At 45.8% G+C, this 18063-nt stretch overlaps 2 protein-coding genes across 4 annotated transcripts; both read right to left on the reverse strand.

The window, feature by feature from the left end:
* Positions 1–23: 23 nt before the first annotated feature.
* On the reverse strand, positions 24–5852 carry LOC137887010 (rabenosyn-5). The gene is made up of 12 exons (XM_068729766.1): positions 5780–5852; positions 4950–5262; positions 4528–4662; positions 4337–4437; positions 4199–4244; positions 3948–4109; positions 3592–3854; positions 3351–3421; positions 3187–3273; positions 3004–3106; positions 2811–2915; positions 24–2728 (listed from the first exon to the last, which is right to left on the reverse strand). Exons 2-12 carry the CDS (start codon positions 5110–5112, stop codon positions 1619–1621), a joined length of 2346 nt encoding a protein of 781 aa, XP_068585867.1. The 5' UTR covers positions 5113–5262; positions 5780–5852; the 3' UTR covers positions 24–1618.
* A 3466-nt stretch (positions 5853–9318) lies between these two features.
* trh (thyrotropin-releasing hormone) lies at positions 9319–11530 on the reverse strand. 3 transcript variants are annotated; one of them, XM_068729728.1, is made up of 3 exons: positions 11434–11530; positions 10909–11116; positions 9319–10613 (listed from the first exon to the last, which is right to left on the reverse strand). In XM_068729728.1, exons 2-3 carry the CDS (start codon positions 11096–11098, stop codon positions 10003–10005), a joined length of 801 nt encoding a protein of 266 aa, XP_068585829.1. In that variant the 5' UTR covers positions 11099–11116; positions 11434–11530; the 3' UTR covers positions 9319–10002. The 3 variants fall into 3 exon arrangements, with proteins under 3 accessions (XP_068585829.1, XP_068585830.1, XP_068585828.1); XM_068729729.1 differs by having other exon boundaries at positions 9319–10610; positions 10909–11119; XM_068729727.1 differs by having other exon boundaries at positions 10909–11119.
* Between the last annotated feature and the right edge of the window lie 6533 nt (positions 11531–18063).

An 18063-nucleotide genomic window follows, 5' to 3' on the forward strand; every position in this document is an offset into this window, starting at 1 on the left:
CAGAAACGTTTTACAGAAACAACTTCTTATTTATTTTATTTTATTGGTGCTGAGATGGAATTTTCAAAAGTTTGTGCGTCAAAATAGTTTTAGCAAATTAGCTAAAAAAAACAAACAGCTAATACACATGAAGCTCCTGGAGTTATTCACACTCGGTGTCTCCTGTGGACGTCAGGCGTTAGTGTGAGATCAACACGAACACATCACCCACATCCTGACTGGAGAGGACGAGGACACGTCTTAGCAGCGCTGCGGGTGATAATACTTGTTGGCATTCATGTAGTGTTAAATGTATGTGACAGAACCTGTTGACCCTTACAAACACACAGTGGGATGTTAGTGACCTCTGATGGGAGGATAGTGTTGAGAGGTGAATGCTGGTTGGATGAATGGACTGCTTCGGCTTTTGGCCGACGGAACAGAACGGAAGCGATTCCATCAGTCCAAATATATCAACAAAAAGAAAGAAAGAGAACCGAAAGCAGGAAGACGAGCGTGGCCTCTGGTTCTATAGAAAGGCATCGAGCAGCGCTGTGAAGGAGCCGGACCAGAGCGGCCAGAGCGCTCAGCTGGGTCTGTTAACGATGAGATCACAGCCTTGAAGGGACCCTCAGCTGGACCCTCAGTGGGACCCTCAGCTGGACCCTCAGTGGACGCGAGGAAACGTTTTGTTTCAATGCTTTAAAAATAAATAGTCTAAAAAAAGCCAACGCGACACAGACGAGATGCACAAAATCAAAGCTCACTGAACTGAACCATGCAGACCCAACAGACATGTTAACATTCAACTTCCACTGAATCAGACATGAACAGTCAAGTGCCTGTGGTGGATGCATCACAGGTGTACATGTGGTTATTTATAGTGCGATTAAGGATTAGAAGCAGTTCTTCCTGATTACGTCACAGAACAACAGCAGCTTCATTCTGTCTTTAGTTTATGAAGCAACATCTAGATCTAGATCTGACGGATCATAGGCTGGTCGTAGTTGGCGGTACAACTAGGTGGCACTAATATCAGAGGCGTTAAAGGAGGCTCCACCCACTCTACACATCAGTCTGAAGTAGAGCTCATCAGACCTCCTGAGGCTGCGAGGATGAACCGCTCTGGTGCTGGATTTACATTTTGGGTAATGTGGGTTTATTTTCCGTGATTGTGATAATGCTGTATGGGTGGAGGACTCGTTAACAATTTGGCAAAAGACCCCACATATTATTCAACTATAGACCTTGAAATGTGCATCGTCGGCTTCATGGCTCCCTTTAGTTCACAGAGACCCAGATCAGACCTCCACAGCCCGCCATCAGACTGTCCTCTGTCCTCCTGATACAACAGTTAACATCTACTGCAACATGCAAACTGTACAAATGGACTTTTTTTCTTGCAGTGCTTAAGAAGTGTGCATGCTGAGAGACTGCAGCCCTCTGCGACCCTGAACAGGACGAGTGGTTTAGAGAGTCAGGGAGTCGCTCCAGACTGAGCTTCAGTACATGTTTCATTTGACCAAATCTCTTTGTGGTGCTGCAGACCTCGCCCAAACTAAAACCAGTGGGCTCATGAGTCCTGTAAAGTGAGCTAGCCTTGCAGGACTTGGTAAGTGGCAGGTAATGGGGGGGGGGGTCAGTGCTTCTTCTTCTTCTTCTGCTCTTGTAGGGTGTGCTGTAGCTCTCTGAGGTTCTCCGACAGGAGCTCCACCTCGTCGAGGCGGCCGCTGAGCTTGGCGTCAAAGATGTAGGCCCTGATGTTGTCGATCTGCTGCAGCAGCAGCTCCTCCTCGATCACGTCCACGTCGGGCAGATCCCCGGCGTCCCCGTCCCCGTCGAAGGGGTTGGTGGAGACTCCCGGAGAGTTTCCGGAGGCTTCCAGGAAGGGGTTACCCGTGTCTGCGTCGCCGTCTTCGAAGGGGTTTCCGGACACGGCCTCGGCCGGTTGGTCTTCGTCCACCTCTTCGTCTTCGTCGAACGGGTTGTACTCTTTCTTCTCGCTGCGGACCTCTTTGTGTTCCCTCTTTATGTCCTCAGAGAAGGGATTGGATGGATCCTCCTCGACGGGAGTCGAGTCCTCTTCGTCGAAAGGGTTAAGGGAGGCGTTGTTCTGTCCTTCGCCACCAGGGGGGGTCACATGTCCCCCTAAGCTCCTCAGCCTGGGAGGAGACTCCTCCTGGCTTGTGAGAGCAGGGAGAGCTCTCACAGGGGAGGGACTCCTCTCAGCTTTGGGAGTCAGCTCCCCCGCTTCAGCGTCCTCCTCTCCTTGGCAGCCGTCTGCCGGACTAATATCCGGAGACCTGCCCCACGTGAGGGGGGGCTGAGTGCTGCCCACAGCGGGGCCCCAGCGCCCCCGGTCCTCCCTCTCCCGGGCCTCCAGACGATCGAGCTCCCCCTGCTGCAGGCTCTCCTCCTGGGCCAGCTTCTGGGAGAGCGCGATGGCCAGGCTGGTCTGCTGCTGGTCGTACTCGTCCTGCAGCTGACGCAGGTTCTCCTCCAACATGGCCACCTCGTCCGCCCTCTGGGCCTCCCGCGCCTGACGGAGGAACGACTGGATGTTCTCAATCTGCTGCAGGAGGGGGTCCTCCAGCTCGCTGCGCGTGTGGACGGCGTCCGCGGAGGGCAACCAGCCTCCGGCTTTGGTCATGAGCGGAGCTCTCGGGGCCCGCGGCAGCTCTCCGTTGGTGCTGGGAGGTGGACGGTTCTTCTCAGACTCCTGCCTCCTCTTCAGCGTCTCCTGGGTTACCTGTTGAACATAAATGGTGTATAAACATGTAGTAACTAGTTCTGAATGAAGGAGACTGAGAAGTATCTGGACACAATCTCACCAGTCTCTCTTGTTGGAGTCTCTTCTCTTGTTCCTGTTTTCTCTTTTCCTTCAGCTCTTCATATTTATCCTTGGTGGGTAAAGACATGAGACCCAACAGCTTCTCCTGAAACGAGGAGGACACGGAGAGTGAGTGAATTCAGGGAAACAAAGGATGACGCAGGTGAGACGTATGTCTCTTCTGTGGACGTCACCTGGACAAACAGCGTGGCGGTGTAGCGGATCATCCTCTGCAGCTGGAGGGCCTTGGGGTGCGGCGGTGGATCGTCTTTCGCTCTTAGTGTTAGAATCTTCTTACTGAGAAGAAAACACAGATTTGATATTTGACAAACTTGACAGAAGACTCCTGCTTTCGGACATTTGGGACAGACATCTACCTCAGGGCGTCGATCAGCTCGTAGTATTTCTGCACTTCCAGTCTCAGTCCTCCAGCGGTGTCCAGGTTGTACGTGGTTTCTCCGGCGCTGTGAGAATCACACGGCGATGAGCGACACAGACTATTTATCACATCAGAAACGCTTCTCAAATAACCGGTACTCACTTCAGCGACTCCGCCATTCGGATGTACTCTGGAGCCTTTTCATCCACCTTCTCCATGCACATCCTCAGCCGCTGACAGGAAGACGGGTTTAGAGCAAAGTGAACAACAGGAAACCCCAAAAGACAAACACTGAATGACGGGAAGGATACGACAGTAAGCTCAAGAGAACACAGAAGCAACCGCACTGCTAGTGGGACCAGAAGAGACGGAGTAAGACGTAGAGATCGTTTGATGTGCCAACCTCGTAAAGTTTCACCACATCCGGCATGTGGTCCTTCTCCTCCAGCTTCTGCTGCCTCTTCAGCAGCGTGTCCATGCAGTGGCGACAGCAGCGGATCTTCTCGTCGTCCTTCTCCTCCAGCATGGACGTCACGCTGCTCAGGCTGCTGATGCTGCCTCTTCTGGAGCCCATCCCGCCGCCGCCGCCGCCGACCGGGGGAGACTGGGACTGAACGGGGCTTCCAGGGACACACAGGGCCTCTCGTGTCCCACTAATCAGCTTCTCTGTGAACACAGATCAGGCTCATTATCCAGACGCGTTCTGGACTTCAACTTGAGGTCCGACGATGATTTGCAGGAGTTTTGTTTCGTACGTACGGGCCAGAGGTAAGGTGACAAACTCCATGCACCTCCTGCACATGATGGACCCACAGAGGCGGCAGTGGTGCCGCCTGTTCCGGATGTTGAACTTGTTTCCACAGTCGGGACAGAACGGGACGTCCGAGTCGTTCACCCATGACACCACGGACTTCTCTATGGCTGTAAAAAGGATGAAATCACTCCTTCATTGAGAACATGAACTCATTGACGCACAGAGAGGAGTCAGCAGCTGTGACGAAAACACAAACCTCTGATTCTGGCAGCGTCGGAGTTGATCCTGTCAAACGAAGTCAACTAAAAAGAGAAATGAGTCGGCACAGTTACGCCCCATCTTAAGTGTAATTAAGGCTTGATGGTGCGAGTGATTTGTGCCGCTGTGAGCAAACCTTCTCCAGTCTAATGATGAGCTTGTTGACCTCGATGACGTAGTGATCTATGCGAGCAGCGCGGTGCTTCTTAAAGAAGTCCAGGTGACTCCTGGTTGCTCCTGCAGAAGCAGAGAGGAACCAGAGGAGTTCAGCACGTGGTTGCTGCTTAATTAACGGCGTTCTTAGTGAACCCAGTCAGTCCTACTCACCCAGTTCCTGAGGCTCCCACATGTAGGGGTCCACTCCGCCGTAGTAGAAGGACTCGTAGCTGCCTGTATCCAGCCGGTCGTCTCCATCCCTCTTCAGCAGCTTGTCTGTGGCTTTCTTTGCCTTCTGAACCAAAACTGTGCACAAAGAACATCAGAACACAACTGGCTCAGAGTCCATGAGAACGACTGAACACAAATCGGAGAGCAGGACGCTTCCTCTCTGCAGCTCATCACTTCATCTACCTTCCCTCCCTGCAGCAGAACATGGTGCCAATTCATCCTGGCAACAACTCACACCAAGTCCAACTCTGCAGTGCCATTATGTCACGTTCAGCTCGCGCCCCTCAAGCTGCTCTAAAGACGACCACACTTCACAATAGAACAAAAAGGACCGATAGCATCGTACAATTAACGACACTCACTCTTGAGCTGTCCCCTCACGTGGCGGTCGTCCCCGGAGTGCTCCTCTTCGTAGTGGTCTTGGAGTTGGTAGAAGGACTGAAGGTCCTTGAGGCACAGTGGGCACAGGAAGCCCTCCTTCACCTCGCCCGTGCCCTCAAAGGGGGGTGGATAGCTGGAGGCCATGACGACGGCGGTGGCGGCGGGCTGCGTTCAGGGACAAAGAGAGACACGCAAGGTGGGAGATTCTTGCTTCGGGCCACATGTCACGGGGTGTGCGACCCCCACGATGACGGTGATGGAGCCATCACACCCGAGAGAACGGCCCTGGGACACCTGGAGAGGTTTAAAGACAGTTAAACACATGTAACTGCGGTTCATTTAGGTGATTACAGAGTGACAGGCACGGCAGTAGAGGGGTAGCTAGTGTTGGCTGTTGCTCGAGCACATATTAAAGCTAGTGATTGTGTAGTAGTGTGACATAAAGGTTTATTCTACACACTAGTCCTCTCAGAGCTGCTTGCCCTTTTCTTTTTTTTTAAGTTAGCTAACATGCTAATGCTACTGCACACAGTTGTGTGAGTCGCACGGATCTTTTTCAAACCGTTTCATTCAACGTGTGATCGTTGCGTGTTCACCAACCGGCGGCTTGAGTCACGCCGTTTAAACGGTTACGTCACTTTGGCCGCCTTTACACTGTGAATGTAACGCTAGCTGCACAATGCTAACCGCCGCGAACTCGCTGTCTTTAGCCCTCGTGCCTCTGACCGCTTTCTTTAAAAACACGGAGGACAAATGACTTCAGAACTTCTCAAAGACAAACACCAGGACACGGTGGAGCCGGAGTACTCACGGGTGAATCCGGTAATAAGCGTGTGGTTTGACAGTCAGCGGCGTGACAGCTCGACAACACCAGCTGCAGCAGCAGCAGCCCTGCCCGGTCATGTGATTAGCATTCGGCCGGTACGGGAAGAGAAGAGGGACAAACGACACGAAACGCACACGAACTGGAGCAGCCTCATCAGAACAAATCTGTTTTTTCTGTCTTTCTTTAGTTCAAACATATGATTTTAAAGGTGGATTAGCATTAAGTGTGTTATGTGCATTACGGCCACCTTCTGCTGCGTAATGTGGACCAGATATTAAATCCCACCGATCAATCCTTATAGGAGTTATTAACTAAACCAGTTTCCATAAAGTTAATATCTTCAGGAGTTGTCAACATTGTGTGATACATTTGATCTTTCCTATCGGACATTATCCGATTACAAAAGCTCTTTTAATGTCTTGGATGATAACAAGGATTCAAGGATCATTTATTGTCATTATGCTACACAACAAACTAAATAAAACCAGCAGGAATGATCCTGTCGGGCATTTTTTGATTTTGCATCACAAGGAATGTAAACAGCAGCAACAAAAACAATCCTCTGATAATATGGCCGTCACCTTCACATTGAAAATTCAACATGAGGAGAACTTTCACTGTGTTTGAGCACCGAGCATCATGACGTAAACAGAGTCCAGAATCAGCAGCTTGATCCTGGGTGGACTAAGGAGTCCTGGTCTACTCCTGTCCACTGCTCCTGACTGTCTCTGTGTGAGTTCTCCTCTCCTCCCTTCTTCAGCCAGACATCCTGAACTATGTTGCTATCAAACTCTTTCACCATAGTTTTGGAGTCTTTAGCCGACTCACTACTTCTGCTTCAGACTCCTGTCTTCTGTTCCCGTCCGTCCTCTTAATCACACTCCACACTTCTGCTATTGAGGCAGAAGTTTCACTGTCAAAAGCTCTTTGCTTGACTTATTCTTCTGATCACATATCAGACATACCAACGCTGTTTCAACCACTTCTCCATTTACATCACTGTGTCCCCAACTCTGCGTCTAACTTAAACTTCCAGCAACCTGTCCAACCGTCACCATGCAGCCCTATTATTATAGTTTATGATCTCCATCTCCATTGACATATTCCACTACATATTCCTGACCTTCACCTTTTCCCGGTGCTCTATCAGTCTTCTTCAACAAGCTCCTTCCCTCCTCCTCCTCCTCCTCCTCCTCCTCCTCCTCCCTGTATTGTCCTCTGAAGGCATGTACAGCACTGTATTACAAAAATGCAAATAATGTTTCAACAAAGTGTCACACATCACGTCAGTGTCTCCGCCATTAAAATTATTAATCACATGGTTCTTTGGTTCTTGATTTTGTCTTCAGATTGTCTCCCAAGATGGTGAACTGCTGCTTTTAATATTGACTCAATCCTTACTCTTGCATTGAGTACATTTACATTGTCATTTATTATCTGACTACACATCCTATTGGTTGTGCTCTTTTTTTCCTCCACTTTCTTCTTCTGTACTTCCATTTCCGGTTGCAGTACCTCACCTGTAGGTGGCGCCGTGAGCCTCTCCGACGCCTCCATACGTCTTCTCTCCCACATTCACAACGTGTCCTCTCCTGCTGACGCCCTGGTGACATCACTCCACCACTCTGTAAGTACATCAGCGTGTTTCTTCTGGTACTCTTGCTTCCTGTCGGCTGTTTTGACCCACCAGTGAACTAAATGACCTCAGTCCTTCTTCACGGCAGCCTTGTCCAGGTGGTCGTTGCAGGACAACACACACAGGTGCAATCAATGACACGAATTACGGCCCCGTTCCATTTAGGGTGTTGAGCATGCTGGCACTGAGTAGAACAGGACCATAAGTGTTTACGCTGCTCCTCAACATGGCTGCTCTGGATGAAGGCCATCATGTTGGTGATGGTGTCAGACAGGAAGCTGCCTCTGTCATCACGTTCACCTTGTGTCAGTTGGTTTGGGACAATTTCATGAGTTGCTAATTTGCTCATATATATATATATATATATATATATATATATATGTGTGTGTGTGACCTTGATGCATGGTGCAGAGAGCAGAGCGGCTTCGTCAGAAGACCATTCCACTAACTCAGTTTATAGATTCATAAACTTTATATTTTAGCCTACAGCTCACTTTCTGGGGCTCCACAGTAAAACACAGTTAAGATAACAAGTGTAGTATTTGTGTAGTATTGTGTAGTGTAGTGTAGTATTAACGCCTTGAGGTCGTTGGACCACAGCTCATTTATTTAGTTAGTCCGTCACGGTCAAGTCAAAGTGTAATTGGTTGGACTGTCAGCCGTCGGTGTTGTGGGTCAGGAACATGAATCTAAAAATGATTGACTCTAAGAATTCATTCTTATGATTTTTTACTATGTAACATTATGTAAATCATTTTCTCTGACTTTTGCTTTTGTGTCGTAAAATCATGAAGCTCTTTCAAACGAAACAATCTAAACATCAGGAGCGGTCACCATAAGAACATATAATCATATAATGAATAATAAAATATTAAATATAATCACAACGACACCAAGAACTACATCCACATATCGTACAACACACGACCTCAATCATTTTGACTTATCATCGTCTACAGATCCCAGTTTGGGACATTTTGGGGCCGAATGACAGAGGAGTGTTTTTAAAACTAATCTGTTGATATATTTTATTAACACATTCCTAACCATTGACAAACTATTATTGCCTGTTAAGGGTTATGAATATGCATTTTTCTGTGGTCTTATTTGTTCATGTTTTAATATTTAGTACAATTCAATGTCTAAATGTTCTCAAGAATTAAAGTTATTTTATAAGATGTTCTTGCATAATTATGAGTTAATATTATCATATCGATGACATAAAATGGTCTTAAAACGACAATAATATTTCTGGGACAATAGCGTTCAACAAAAGTATTATTGTGACAATAAAACCATAAACTGAACACAGAGTAGTGTGTGTGTGTGTGTGTGTGTGTGTGTGTGTGTGTGTGTGTGTGTTGGGTTCTCACTGTCACATGTCCAACAGGCCTGTGCTCTTTATTAAAGACACTTCATGCAGCTTGACCTATAACTCCAAACCCACAAACTTCTCAGCTAAATGAAATGTACATTTCATATATACTGTATATTTGATGTATACTGTGTACTTTATATATACTGTGTATTTTATACATATATATTATATATATAATATGTATTTTACATATTTATGTCTATCGCCTTCTCTCCTTGAGGCTTTTCAAATCATGTTGTGCATCAGATCAGTATATTTATTCATCTGAAATGTCTCATCCACTGCAGAAAATGCCCCCCCCCCCCTATCGCCGCTGGAGTTGAAAGCTGTGCACGCGCCTCAGTGGCGCTTCTCCACCACGAATGATGACTAATCTGCATATTGATCAGGGCTGTGATGGAATGAGCCCAATTAAAGTGAGCAGCGCAGATACTGGCGCTATTGAGTCGCTGTAGTCACTGTGGATGAGGCGGAGGGACTGCGCACTAATACACCTGTTGGGTTGGATAAACAGTTTAATAGACTTTAATAGTTACTGCAGCAAACCATGCATTTGACCAATGCGTTTTATTGTCCAACAAACACATTGGTGGTTGACTTTAAGGCAAAGGCTTTTTAACTTTAGCTCAAATGAATTAATCCATGCAATAATATGTAGAAAAATAATCAGACATATTTTATTTTGCGGTGGTATTCATTATATTTTACAGAAGTAGAAAATAATGAAACACAAATCAAACCAGTGGAGGGATTACACGTTGGCCTCTTTCATTGATCATATCTCAAGCTGAGCCTACTGGGCTGAGGAGCGCGCGCCGCCTCACAGAGGCGACATCTCGAACAGCCAGTAGACCGACGCTGTCATTCTGGGACTTGATTCTAGCACAAGTAGCCTAATCAACGGAATACATGCTAAGTCATTATAATCATCATAAACTATTCAAAATAAAGATAGGGGCACGGAACCCATATTTACAGCGAGGTGACCAGTCTGGAGGACAATTACGCACGAGCTCTCCAAACAAACCAAACAGCAGACACATGTTGATGCGGTGATGCAGTGACTGTCCGTGGCACAACAGATTAAATGGTGTAAATTATTTTTTCGTTTTTAATGATTCATTGTGGTCACGTCATTTACACATTTATTTGTTTACAATACAGCAGTGCACGCGCTCCGGACTTCCGTTCGACCTACTCTCCTTCCTCTAAGTCCTCCTCGGATGCAAACCTTTTACCCGGGTGTTGTCGCTTCTCCTCGGCGTGACTCTTAATGTTGTCTAAAAAGTCGAGCAGCAAACTGGTCTTGCTGCAGCTCGTAGGGTCCAATACGTCACACGGACTGTTCGTGCCCAAATCCTGACTGGAGTTATCCCAAAACCGTTTCCCGGGGTGCTGCCGCTTCTCCAACTCAGCGATGTCGTCGTCTCCTTCTCCGTCCGCGTCCCAGTCCCCATCGTCGTCCCCGTCGCGCTTACCTGGGTGCTGGCGCTTGCTGTGCACCACCAGGTAGCGCTTCCCCGGGTGCTGTCGTTTAGAAAGTTCACCCAGGAGCGTCGCGGGGTTTTCAGAAAGGCGTCCCAACGCGAAGCGCTTTCCCGGGTGCTGCCTCTTCTGGAGCTCCATGAACGAGTGCATCTCTTCTTCGCGTTTGCCCGGGTGCTGTCTCTTTAGAACATCGAAGTACTGCTCATCCTCGTCTTCCTCTCTCCGCCCCGGATGCTGCCGCTTCTCCAAGTCCTCGCCGTATCTCTTACCGGGATGCTGTCGTTTGGTCACCCATTCTGCCTGAGAGGAAGATCCTTCTGGAGAAAGGAGAACATTATTTAGATTATTCAAGTAGCTCCAAGTCCACTATAAACATCCCCGTTTGTCTGTGCCGTGCGTAAATTGCGCACAAACGAGTGTAGTTGGTGGTCCATCTCCCTTCCATCATATGGAGTTGCAGTACGATTATTTTCCATTTTCATGTTTTAAAACAAATATGTTGTATGATTATTTATAATGTTCTAACTGGAAACACCAAAAATGCCCAAATAACTAAAATTAAATAATAACTACTTTATGTCACCGTTTTGCATCAACGCGTATTTTACGCACCGTTTCTGGCGTCTTCGTCCTGAATCTTTTTGAGGATGGACCGCAGCAGGAGGCTCTCTGCTCTCTGGAGAATGATGTCGTCTATGGTCCTCCCGTCCGTCTCGTCCTCAGCGGGGATGCCCTGTCCTCCAGACACGGTGAAGTTGCAAACCACGAGAAAAGCCCAGATGAGCAGACATGTCGACTTCATGGTAGTTGAGTTGGTCCTCTGCTGGAGAAACAGATTAGGGTCGATGGGGAATAAATACATCAGATAAGAGATGAACAATTCGTTCAGTGCAACTTGGTTCACTTGAGTTCTTATAAAAGCCTTAAACCAGTAATGTGCACGAAGAAGTCGAATCATTCCAGCATGTATGAACCAGTTACAGAAAGAAAAGATGGAAACTGAACGTCAAGCTTTCTTACAAACTTCCAAAAATAAATGTGAATAACGCAAAGGCCTCATAATAAATGTTACATCTGAACTATGAACACACATCTTTACTTCGTTTGACGGTTTGCTCTGAAGAGCGTCAGACTCACCGGAGTGTCCGAGCTCTCCTCTCCCTCAGACTCTGTGGAGCACGGAGACGGTCGTTGCTCTCAGCCTCTGCAGCAGCGGTTGGAGACCCGTATGGACCAAGTCTGGAGGAGTGAGCAGATGACTTCCCCGTGTCCGTATTTATACTCTCCGGTCACCGTCGTCACACCGACGCTGGGAGTCATTTTTCAGGATTGCTTGTCACCGCTGATGTCACCGAGTCGTGCGCAACTGGATGTGGTGAACGATCGTCCTATAGGGGCCGATGTGAGATAAACAGGAGGCACAGATGAGATGAAGTCACTCTCAGAACATGTGGATCTTAAACCTCAGGTCATTTATTAATACGTTTTATAATCCATTTCTGTTTAAGTTGAAACATCTTTCATTTTGTTGTTTTGTTGTTTTGCACTGAGTATGAAAAGATGTTTGCTTCTCAGTTGTCTGACTTTCTTAGGAGTGCAGGTCTCAGTGGGCCGACGGGGCTGCAGAGAGATCCAGAAACACCTTCAGAGTCAGACGTGAGAGATGAATCCATTAGAACTAGATGATTTGATGATTAGTCAATTATCAGAAAATGAAATGACCATATTGTAACATTTTATGCTTTCTGCTTTTCAGATGTGAGAATGAATGAATGAAGTTAAACAGGTATTGATGATTGTGGGGCACCACCATTAGGTAGACGTTACATTGGCTTTCAAAGTAATTATTAATTATCACAAACAATTATTGATTATAATTAATAACATTATAAGGTTTACATTAATTAAAATAAACTTGTGTTAAGTAATAAATCAAGAGAGAAGTAGAATCATTTTCTCATAGACTTCTATACATGCAGATGTTTGAGATCTGTTTCTTTTCTTTGCAGGAAGAAGTTAGTCCTTCTGAGACCTCCACAGAAACATGGACCACATGGACCACATGGACCACATGGAGGTAAAAACACTCAGCGTTCTGCTCAGCTGGACATCAGGTCAGTGTTATTTGATGAATTTACTTAAGTGTTATGATGTCATGAGTTTTTGCAGACAGGTGGCAGCTTACATTTAAACTGTTGACAGCAGCAACTGTGGAGCAACTGTCTGGAGATATCACTCCACTGTCTGGAGATATCACTCCACTGTCTAGAGATATCACTCCACTGTCTAGAGATATCACTCCACTGGCTGGAGATATCACTCCACTGTCTGGAGATATCACTCCACTGTCTAGAGATATCACTCCACTGTCTGGAGATATCACTCCACTGTCTAGAGATATCACTCCACTGTCTAGAGATATCACTCCACTGTCTGTCTGGAGATATCACTCCACTGTCTGGAGATATCACTCCACTGTCTAGAGATATCACTCCACTGTCTGTCTGGAGATATCACTCCACTGTCTGGAGATATCACTCCACTGTCTAGAGATATCACTCCACTGTCTGGAGATATCACTCCACTGTCTGTCTGGAGATATCACTCCACTGTCTGTCTGGAGATATCACTCCACTGTCTGGAGATATCACTCCACTGTCTGGAGATATCACTCCACTGTCTAGAGATATCACTCCACTGTCTGTCTGGAGATATCACTCCACTGTCTGGAGATATCACTCCACTGTCTGGAGATATCACTCCACTGTCTAGAGATATCACTCCACTGTCTGGAGATATCACTCCACTGTCTAGAGATATCACTCCACTGTCTAGAGATATCACTCCACTGTCTAGAGATATCACTCCACTGTCTGGAGATATCACTCCACTGTCTGGAGATATCACTCCACTGTCTAGAGATATCACTCCACTGTCTAGAGATATCACTCCACTGTCTAGAGATATCACACCACTGTCTGGAGATATCACTCCACTGTCTGGAGATATCACTCCACTGCAGAGGAACTCCTGCTGTACATGTTCACTGTGTTTAACACTTACATACTGCACTCTTTCATGTTTTATGATATATAATATAATGTTAAGTAAGTAGTGAGACCCTTAAATCATCTATAGGTGCAAACATGGTGTTTGAAAATGATGCTGTGCTAGCTTAGCTCTAGGAGTATAAATGAATATTTTAATAATTCCTCCCTCATGCAACAACACTCTATCTCTTAGGTCTGCTAAGTATTGTCAGTGACAATCGTTTCAGTTGAGTAAATAATCCTGTTTATTGTGAGTCGCCAGCATCCAGAAGTCAAGCTAAGCTAACGTTAGCGATGAACAGTCACGTTTCGGCTCAGGCGGGATTGAATCAATTGTCTTTGATTGTTCTTTTGGCTGTTCGGATTTTTAAGAAAAGCCGCAAAGTCCAAACCGCTCTCTGAATGTTTGATATATTTTCAGGTACTTCTCTGAGTATTTGTACTCTGCTCTCTGAGTGCTTCACTTACTCACGTTCAGTCGGTGGTGAATGTCCGCGTGAAGTGAATCAACCGTGTAATCACTTGCTTTCACTGAGCTGTCACGTCCAATACTTCAAGACTAGAGCCGGCATTCAAACACATAAACACCCCGGTGGACGTGATTATGTACAGTGTGCTTTATGACTGATGTTTTATTGCATAGTGTCATAAATCTGAAGCTCTTCTTTAGCTATGATATGATGTGTCCTTTCTCCTTTGTGAGGAAACGTTAGAATTCAAATGAAGTCGGATAAATATTGAGATTATTAACATTTTAGTGCAGGTAAGACATTTATTTAAATAAAGAAGACGCTGAAGACGCTCTCTGTCTGGCTGTGATTTGTTTCTGTGCTGCTAACAGGAAGTGACCGTTGAGACGAGTCCGACCTGTCCTTAGGCCAAGTGTCTAAGGACACGCTCAAAGGAGCCACGTCATCGCTGGAGAGGATGTTGGATTTGAAGCAGTTAAAACGTGAAGCGGAGTGGAACCGTTAGAAGCTGTAGAATCTGTTCCTCCTGAGTCCTGATACTGAAGCTGTGAGATGTGTAGATGTGTAGATACGTAGATGAGTAGATGTGTAGATATGTAGATATGTAGATACGTAGATGAGTAGATATGTAGATACATAGATGAGTAGATACGTAGATATGTAGATGAGTAGATACGTGGATACGTAGATATGTAGATGAGTAGATACGTAGATACGTAGATATGTAGATATGTAGATATGTAGATGAGTAGATATGTAGATATGTAGATGAGTAGATATGTAGATATGTAGATATGTAGATACGTAGATATGTAGATATGTAGATGAGTAGATATGTAGATATGTAGATACGTAGATACGTAGATATGTAGATATGTAGATGAGTACATATGTAGATATGTAGATGAGTAGATATGTAGATATGTAGATACGTAGATACGTAGATATGTAGATATGTAGATGAGTAGATATGTAGATGAGTAGATGAGTAGATACGTAGATGAGTAGATGTGTAGATATGTAGATGTGTAGATACGTAGATGAGTAGATGTGTAGATATGTAGATGTGTAGATACGTAGATGAGTAGATGTGTAGATATGTAGATGTGTAGATACGTAGATGAGTAGATGTGTAGATATGTAGATACGTAGATGAGTAGATATGTAGATACATAGATGAGTAGATACGTAGATATGTAGATGAGTAGATACGTAGATATGTAGATGAGTAGATACGTAGATACGTAGATATGTAGATATGTAGATGAGTAGATATGTAGATATGTAGATACGTAGATGAGTAGATGTGTAGATATGTAGATGTGTAGATGTGTAGATACGTAGATATGTAGATGTGTAGATGTGTAGATATGTAGATGTGTAGATACGTAGATGAGTAGATGTGTAGATGTGTAGATGTGTAGATGTGTAGATACGTAGATATGTAGATATGTAGATGAGTAGATTTGTAGATATGTAGATACGTAGATGAGTAGATGTGTAGATATGTAGATGTGTAGATGTGTAGATGTGTAGATACGTAGATATGTAGATGTGTAGATGTGTAGATATGTAGATATGTAGATGTGTAGATACATAGATGAGTAGATGTGTAGATGTGTAGATACGTAGATATGTAGATATGTAGATGAGTAGATGAGTAGATATGTAGATATGTAGATGAGTAGATATGTAGATATGTAGATATGTAGATGAGTAGATGTGTAGATATGTAGATATGTAGATGAGTAGATGTGTAGATACGTAGATATATAGATATGTAGATACGTAGATGAACATTTAAAGCAGGTGGAATGATTGAAATACGCCCTCCTTTCTCTTGATTCACTCACTCATCCTGCACAAAGACAAAGCTGTCTATCAGAGTCCTTCAGAGCTGGGAATCATAACGATTAGTGTTCTTGTCAGGTTATGAAGCTGGTGTACGGAGGAAGAGGACAGGTTAAGTATACAGCCTGTGCGCTAGCAGAAAATAATGAGACTCATTAGCCCCCGTCCTCTGTTTACTCCTGCTGCTGTGAGTCTAGAACTTCTTCAGTGTGTGAGAAGACTTCCTGAAATGGATGTTTTCAGCATTAGTGTCTGAGCAGCTTTCTTTGGGGTCGACTCAGGTTGTCGAGCGTCGTGAAGAAAGCTTTCTTTTCAGGAGCAGGCTAAGCTCAGAGGGTCAGGGGCCGGTTTCATGAAGGGATGCATCGTATCACGGTTTGAGTCGTGGGTCAGATCAGCAGAGAAAATAACCAAACCTGTTTTTATCAAAACCGTTGGTCTGAGTGAAGCCGGGTAACTCAAAGACCAAGTAGGACCTTGTTTCGATACAAGACCCCGATCCTGCTGCCATGTCCCCCCATGTCCCCCCTCATGAAATGTGCTGCTGCATTAAACCTGCGTTAACGGTGTTGTCAACACACAGTATCACTTCATGAAGTTGACGGGCGAGTGTGTTAGCAAACGGTTGCTTCATCCAGCAGTAACGGAGCAACAGAGAGCTGCAGGACTGAGTCATGAAACCCGGAAGTGAGTCAGTAGTTTCGCTCTTCCGGTTCCTTCATCTCAAAGTCGACGTTCTTCTTCGGTCTGTGGTTAACTCGAGCTCAAGAGAGTTCAGTGTTTTTGTTCTACGATATAAAATCCGTCAGTAGAAACACCTCTGATGAAGTCTGGAGCTTTGACGTGTCCGTTAAATGAGACAAAGGGTCATCACTCGCCCTCACGTGATCAATCATAGCATCACGTTATGACAATCATAAAGCGGTGTGTTAGTGAAGATTATCTAGCTGAGTATATATTTTGCAATAATCCCAAATCACATGGCGACATCCCATCGGCTTTCTGTGGAGGGATCCGGAGCGAGGCTAGGGTCTGGGGTTGGTCTGCACCAAGTCTTCTTCATTCAGAGTCGTGTTTCTCTGCTTCCAGCTCCAGAGGGAAACATCTGTCTCTTCAGCTGTTAATGCTCCTCTATGTTCACCAGCTAGTTGATCACTGTGCCCGTCTGTCGCTTGGTGCTGAGCAGGTCGAGTGTTGTGGAGATCAAGAGCTTCTCCTCTGAAACCAGCTGCCGGCTGGAAGCTGTCCTGCCGAAGAAAACTACAAAATCAGTTTCTACATACATGTTACATTCAGTTGATAAAGCTCTCTAGCAGCTGTATAATAATTATAACGTTGGTCTGATAAACTAAACAGAGTTGACTCTGGGTCAGAAACACCAATCAAAGCACTTATTTGTAACCCACATTAATGAGCTGTAGAGCTGAGGGGACTGTGAAGTCGTGATGATTATCTGTGGGTTCATCACAAAGAGCGACCTCTTTCACATCTCAGGGTCATGTGACCCGTTAACAACGTGCGCTGCAGCCGGTTTACATGAACAGTTGTGATGTTTGTCCTCTGAACAACGCCTCACAATGATCCAGTGTTTCTCTCAGTGCTCTGGATCAAGGATGTTCTGTTGCACTAAAACAGATGAGTTCAATAAACAAAGTCCTCACAAAGTTGCTGTGAAACTGAAGGAAAGAGGAGAGTGGATCTTCAGACGGGTGAAGTCAAACACCTCTGTGTTCACTGACACTTCGGGGGCAAAGCAGCCAGAGGTGGCGCGATAAAAGACAAGACGTCTGAAGGGGCGAGCAGGACGCCGCAGAGCAGAAGACGGACGGGATGAAGGCCGACACCGGCAGCCAGGCGGCACGAACACACAAATACAGAAATGGAGGAGCGAGCGCGTATGGATGGCGTGATAACCCCGCCCCCTAAAAGTGACACAGGCCTGACAGAGGTCACCGGGGCGGGGAATGACTGACAGGTTACAGGGAGCGCTTTGGTGGAGCCGGCTGGCTGGAAGTGTGTGTGTGTGTGTGTGTGTGTGTGTGTGTGTGTGTGTGTGTGTCACAGGTCAGACTGGTGGCCAGCTTGTTGGCTTTGTCTTGCATGTTAATGTTAGAATCGTGATGAAGTTCAAAGCCTTTCAGGAGGGATTCTTTCCAGATGAAATATTTGTTCTGTGCATCATCGGTTTTGAATGAATTTCGTTCTGCTGGAGTCGTTGGTTGATAAGATGTTGGTTGATAAGATGTTGGTGAACAAGCTGAGGCCTGCAGTGCTTAGTGGGTGTCCAGGAACATTCAAATGAAGGATGAGGGGGTGAGGGACAGGCGCAATCTGCGTCAGAGGGTGAATATTCACTGAAAGTAAATATCTAAACGGGTCCTCAAAGGACTCACGCA

Source organism: Cebidichthys violaceus, unplaced genomic scaffold, assembly GCF_023349555.1.
Source record: "Cebidichthys violaceus isolate CVI_PGR_0920_01 unplaced genomic scaffold, fCebVio1.0.p SCAF_47, whole genome shotgun sequence".
NCBI classification, from domain to species: Eukaryota; Metazoa; Chordata; class Actinopteri; order Perciformes; family Stichaeidae; genus Cebidichthys; species Cebidichthys violaceus.

Excerpts from the sequence above, each read along its gene's own strand:
- LOC137887010 (XM_068729766.1), bottom strand. The coding sequence starts at position 5,112 with ATGGCCTCCAGCTATCCACCCCCCTTTGAGGGCACGGGCGAGGTGAAG. Across the intron at positions 4,663-4,949 it reads CGTGAGGGGACAGCTCAAGA|TTTTGGTTCAGAAGGCAAAG; the intron begins GTGAGTGTCGTT and ends CTTTGTGCACAG. Across the intron at positions 3,107-3,186 it reads GAGCTGATCGACGCCCTGAG|TAAGAAGATTCTAACACTAA; the intron begins GTAGATGTCTGT and ends TTTTCTTCTCAG.
- trh (XM_068729728.1), bottom strand. The coding sequence starts at position 11,098 with ATGAAGTCGACATGTCTGCTCATCTGGGCTTTTCTCGTGGTTTGCAAC. Across the intron at positions 10,614-10,908 it reads GGACGAAGACGCCAGAAACG|AAGGATCTTCCTCTCAGGCA; the intron begins GTGCGTAAAATA and ends TCCTTTCTCCAG.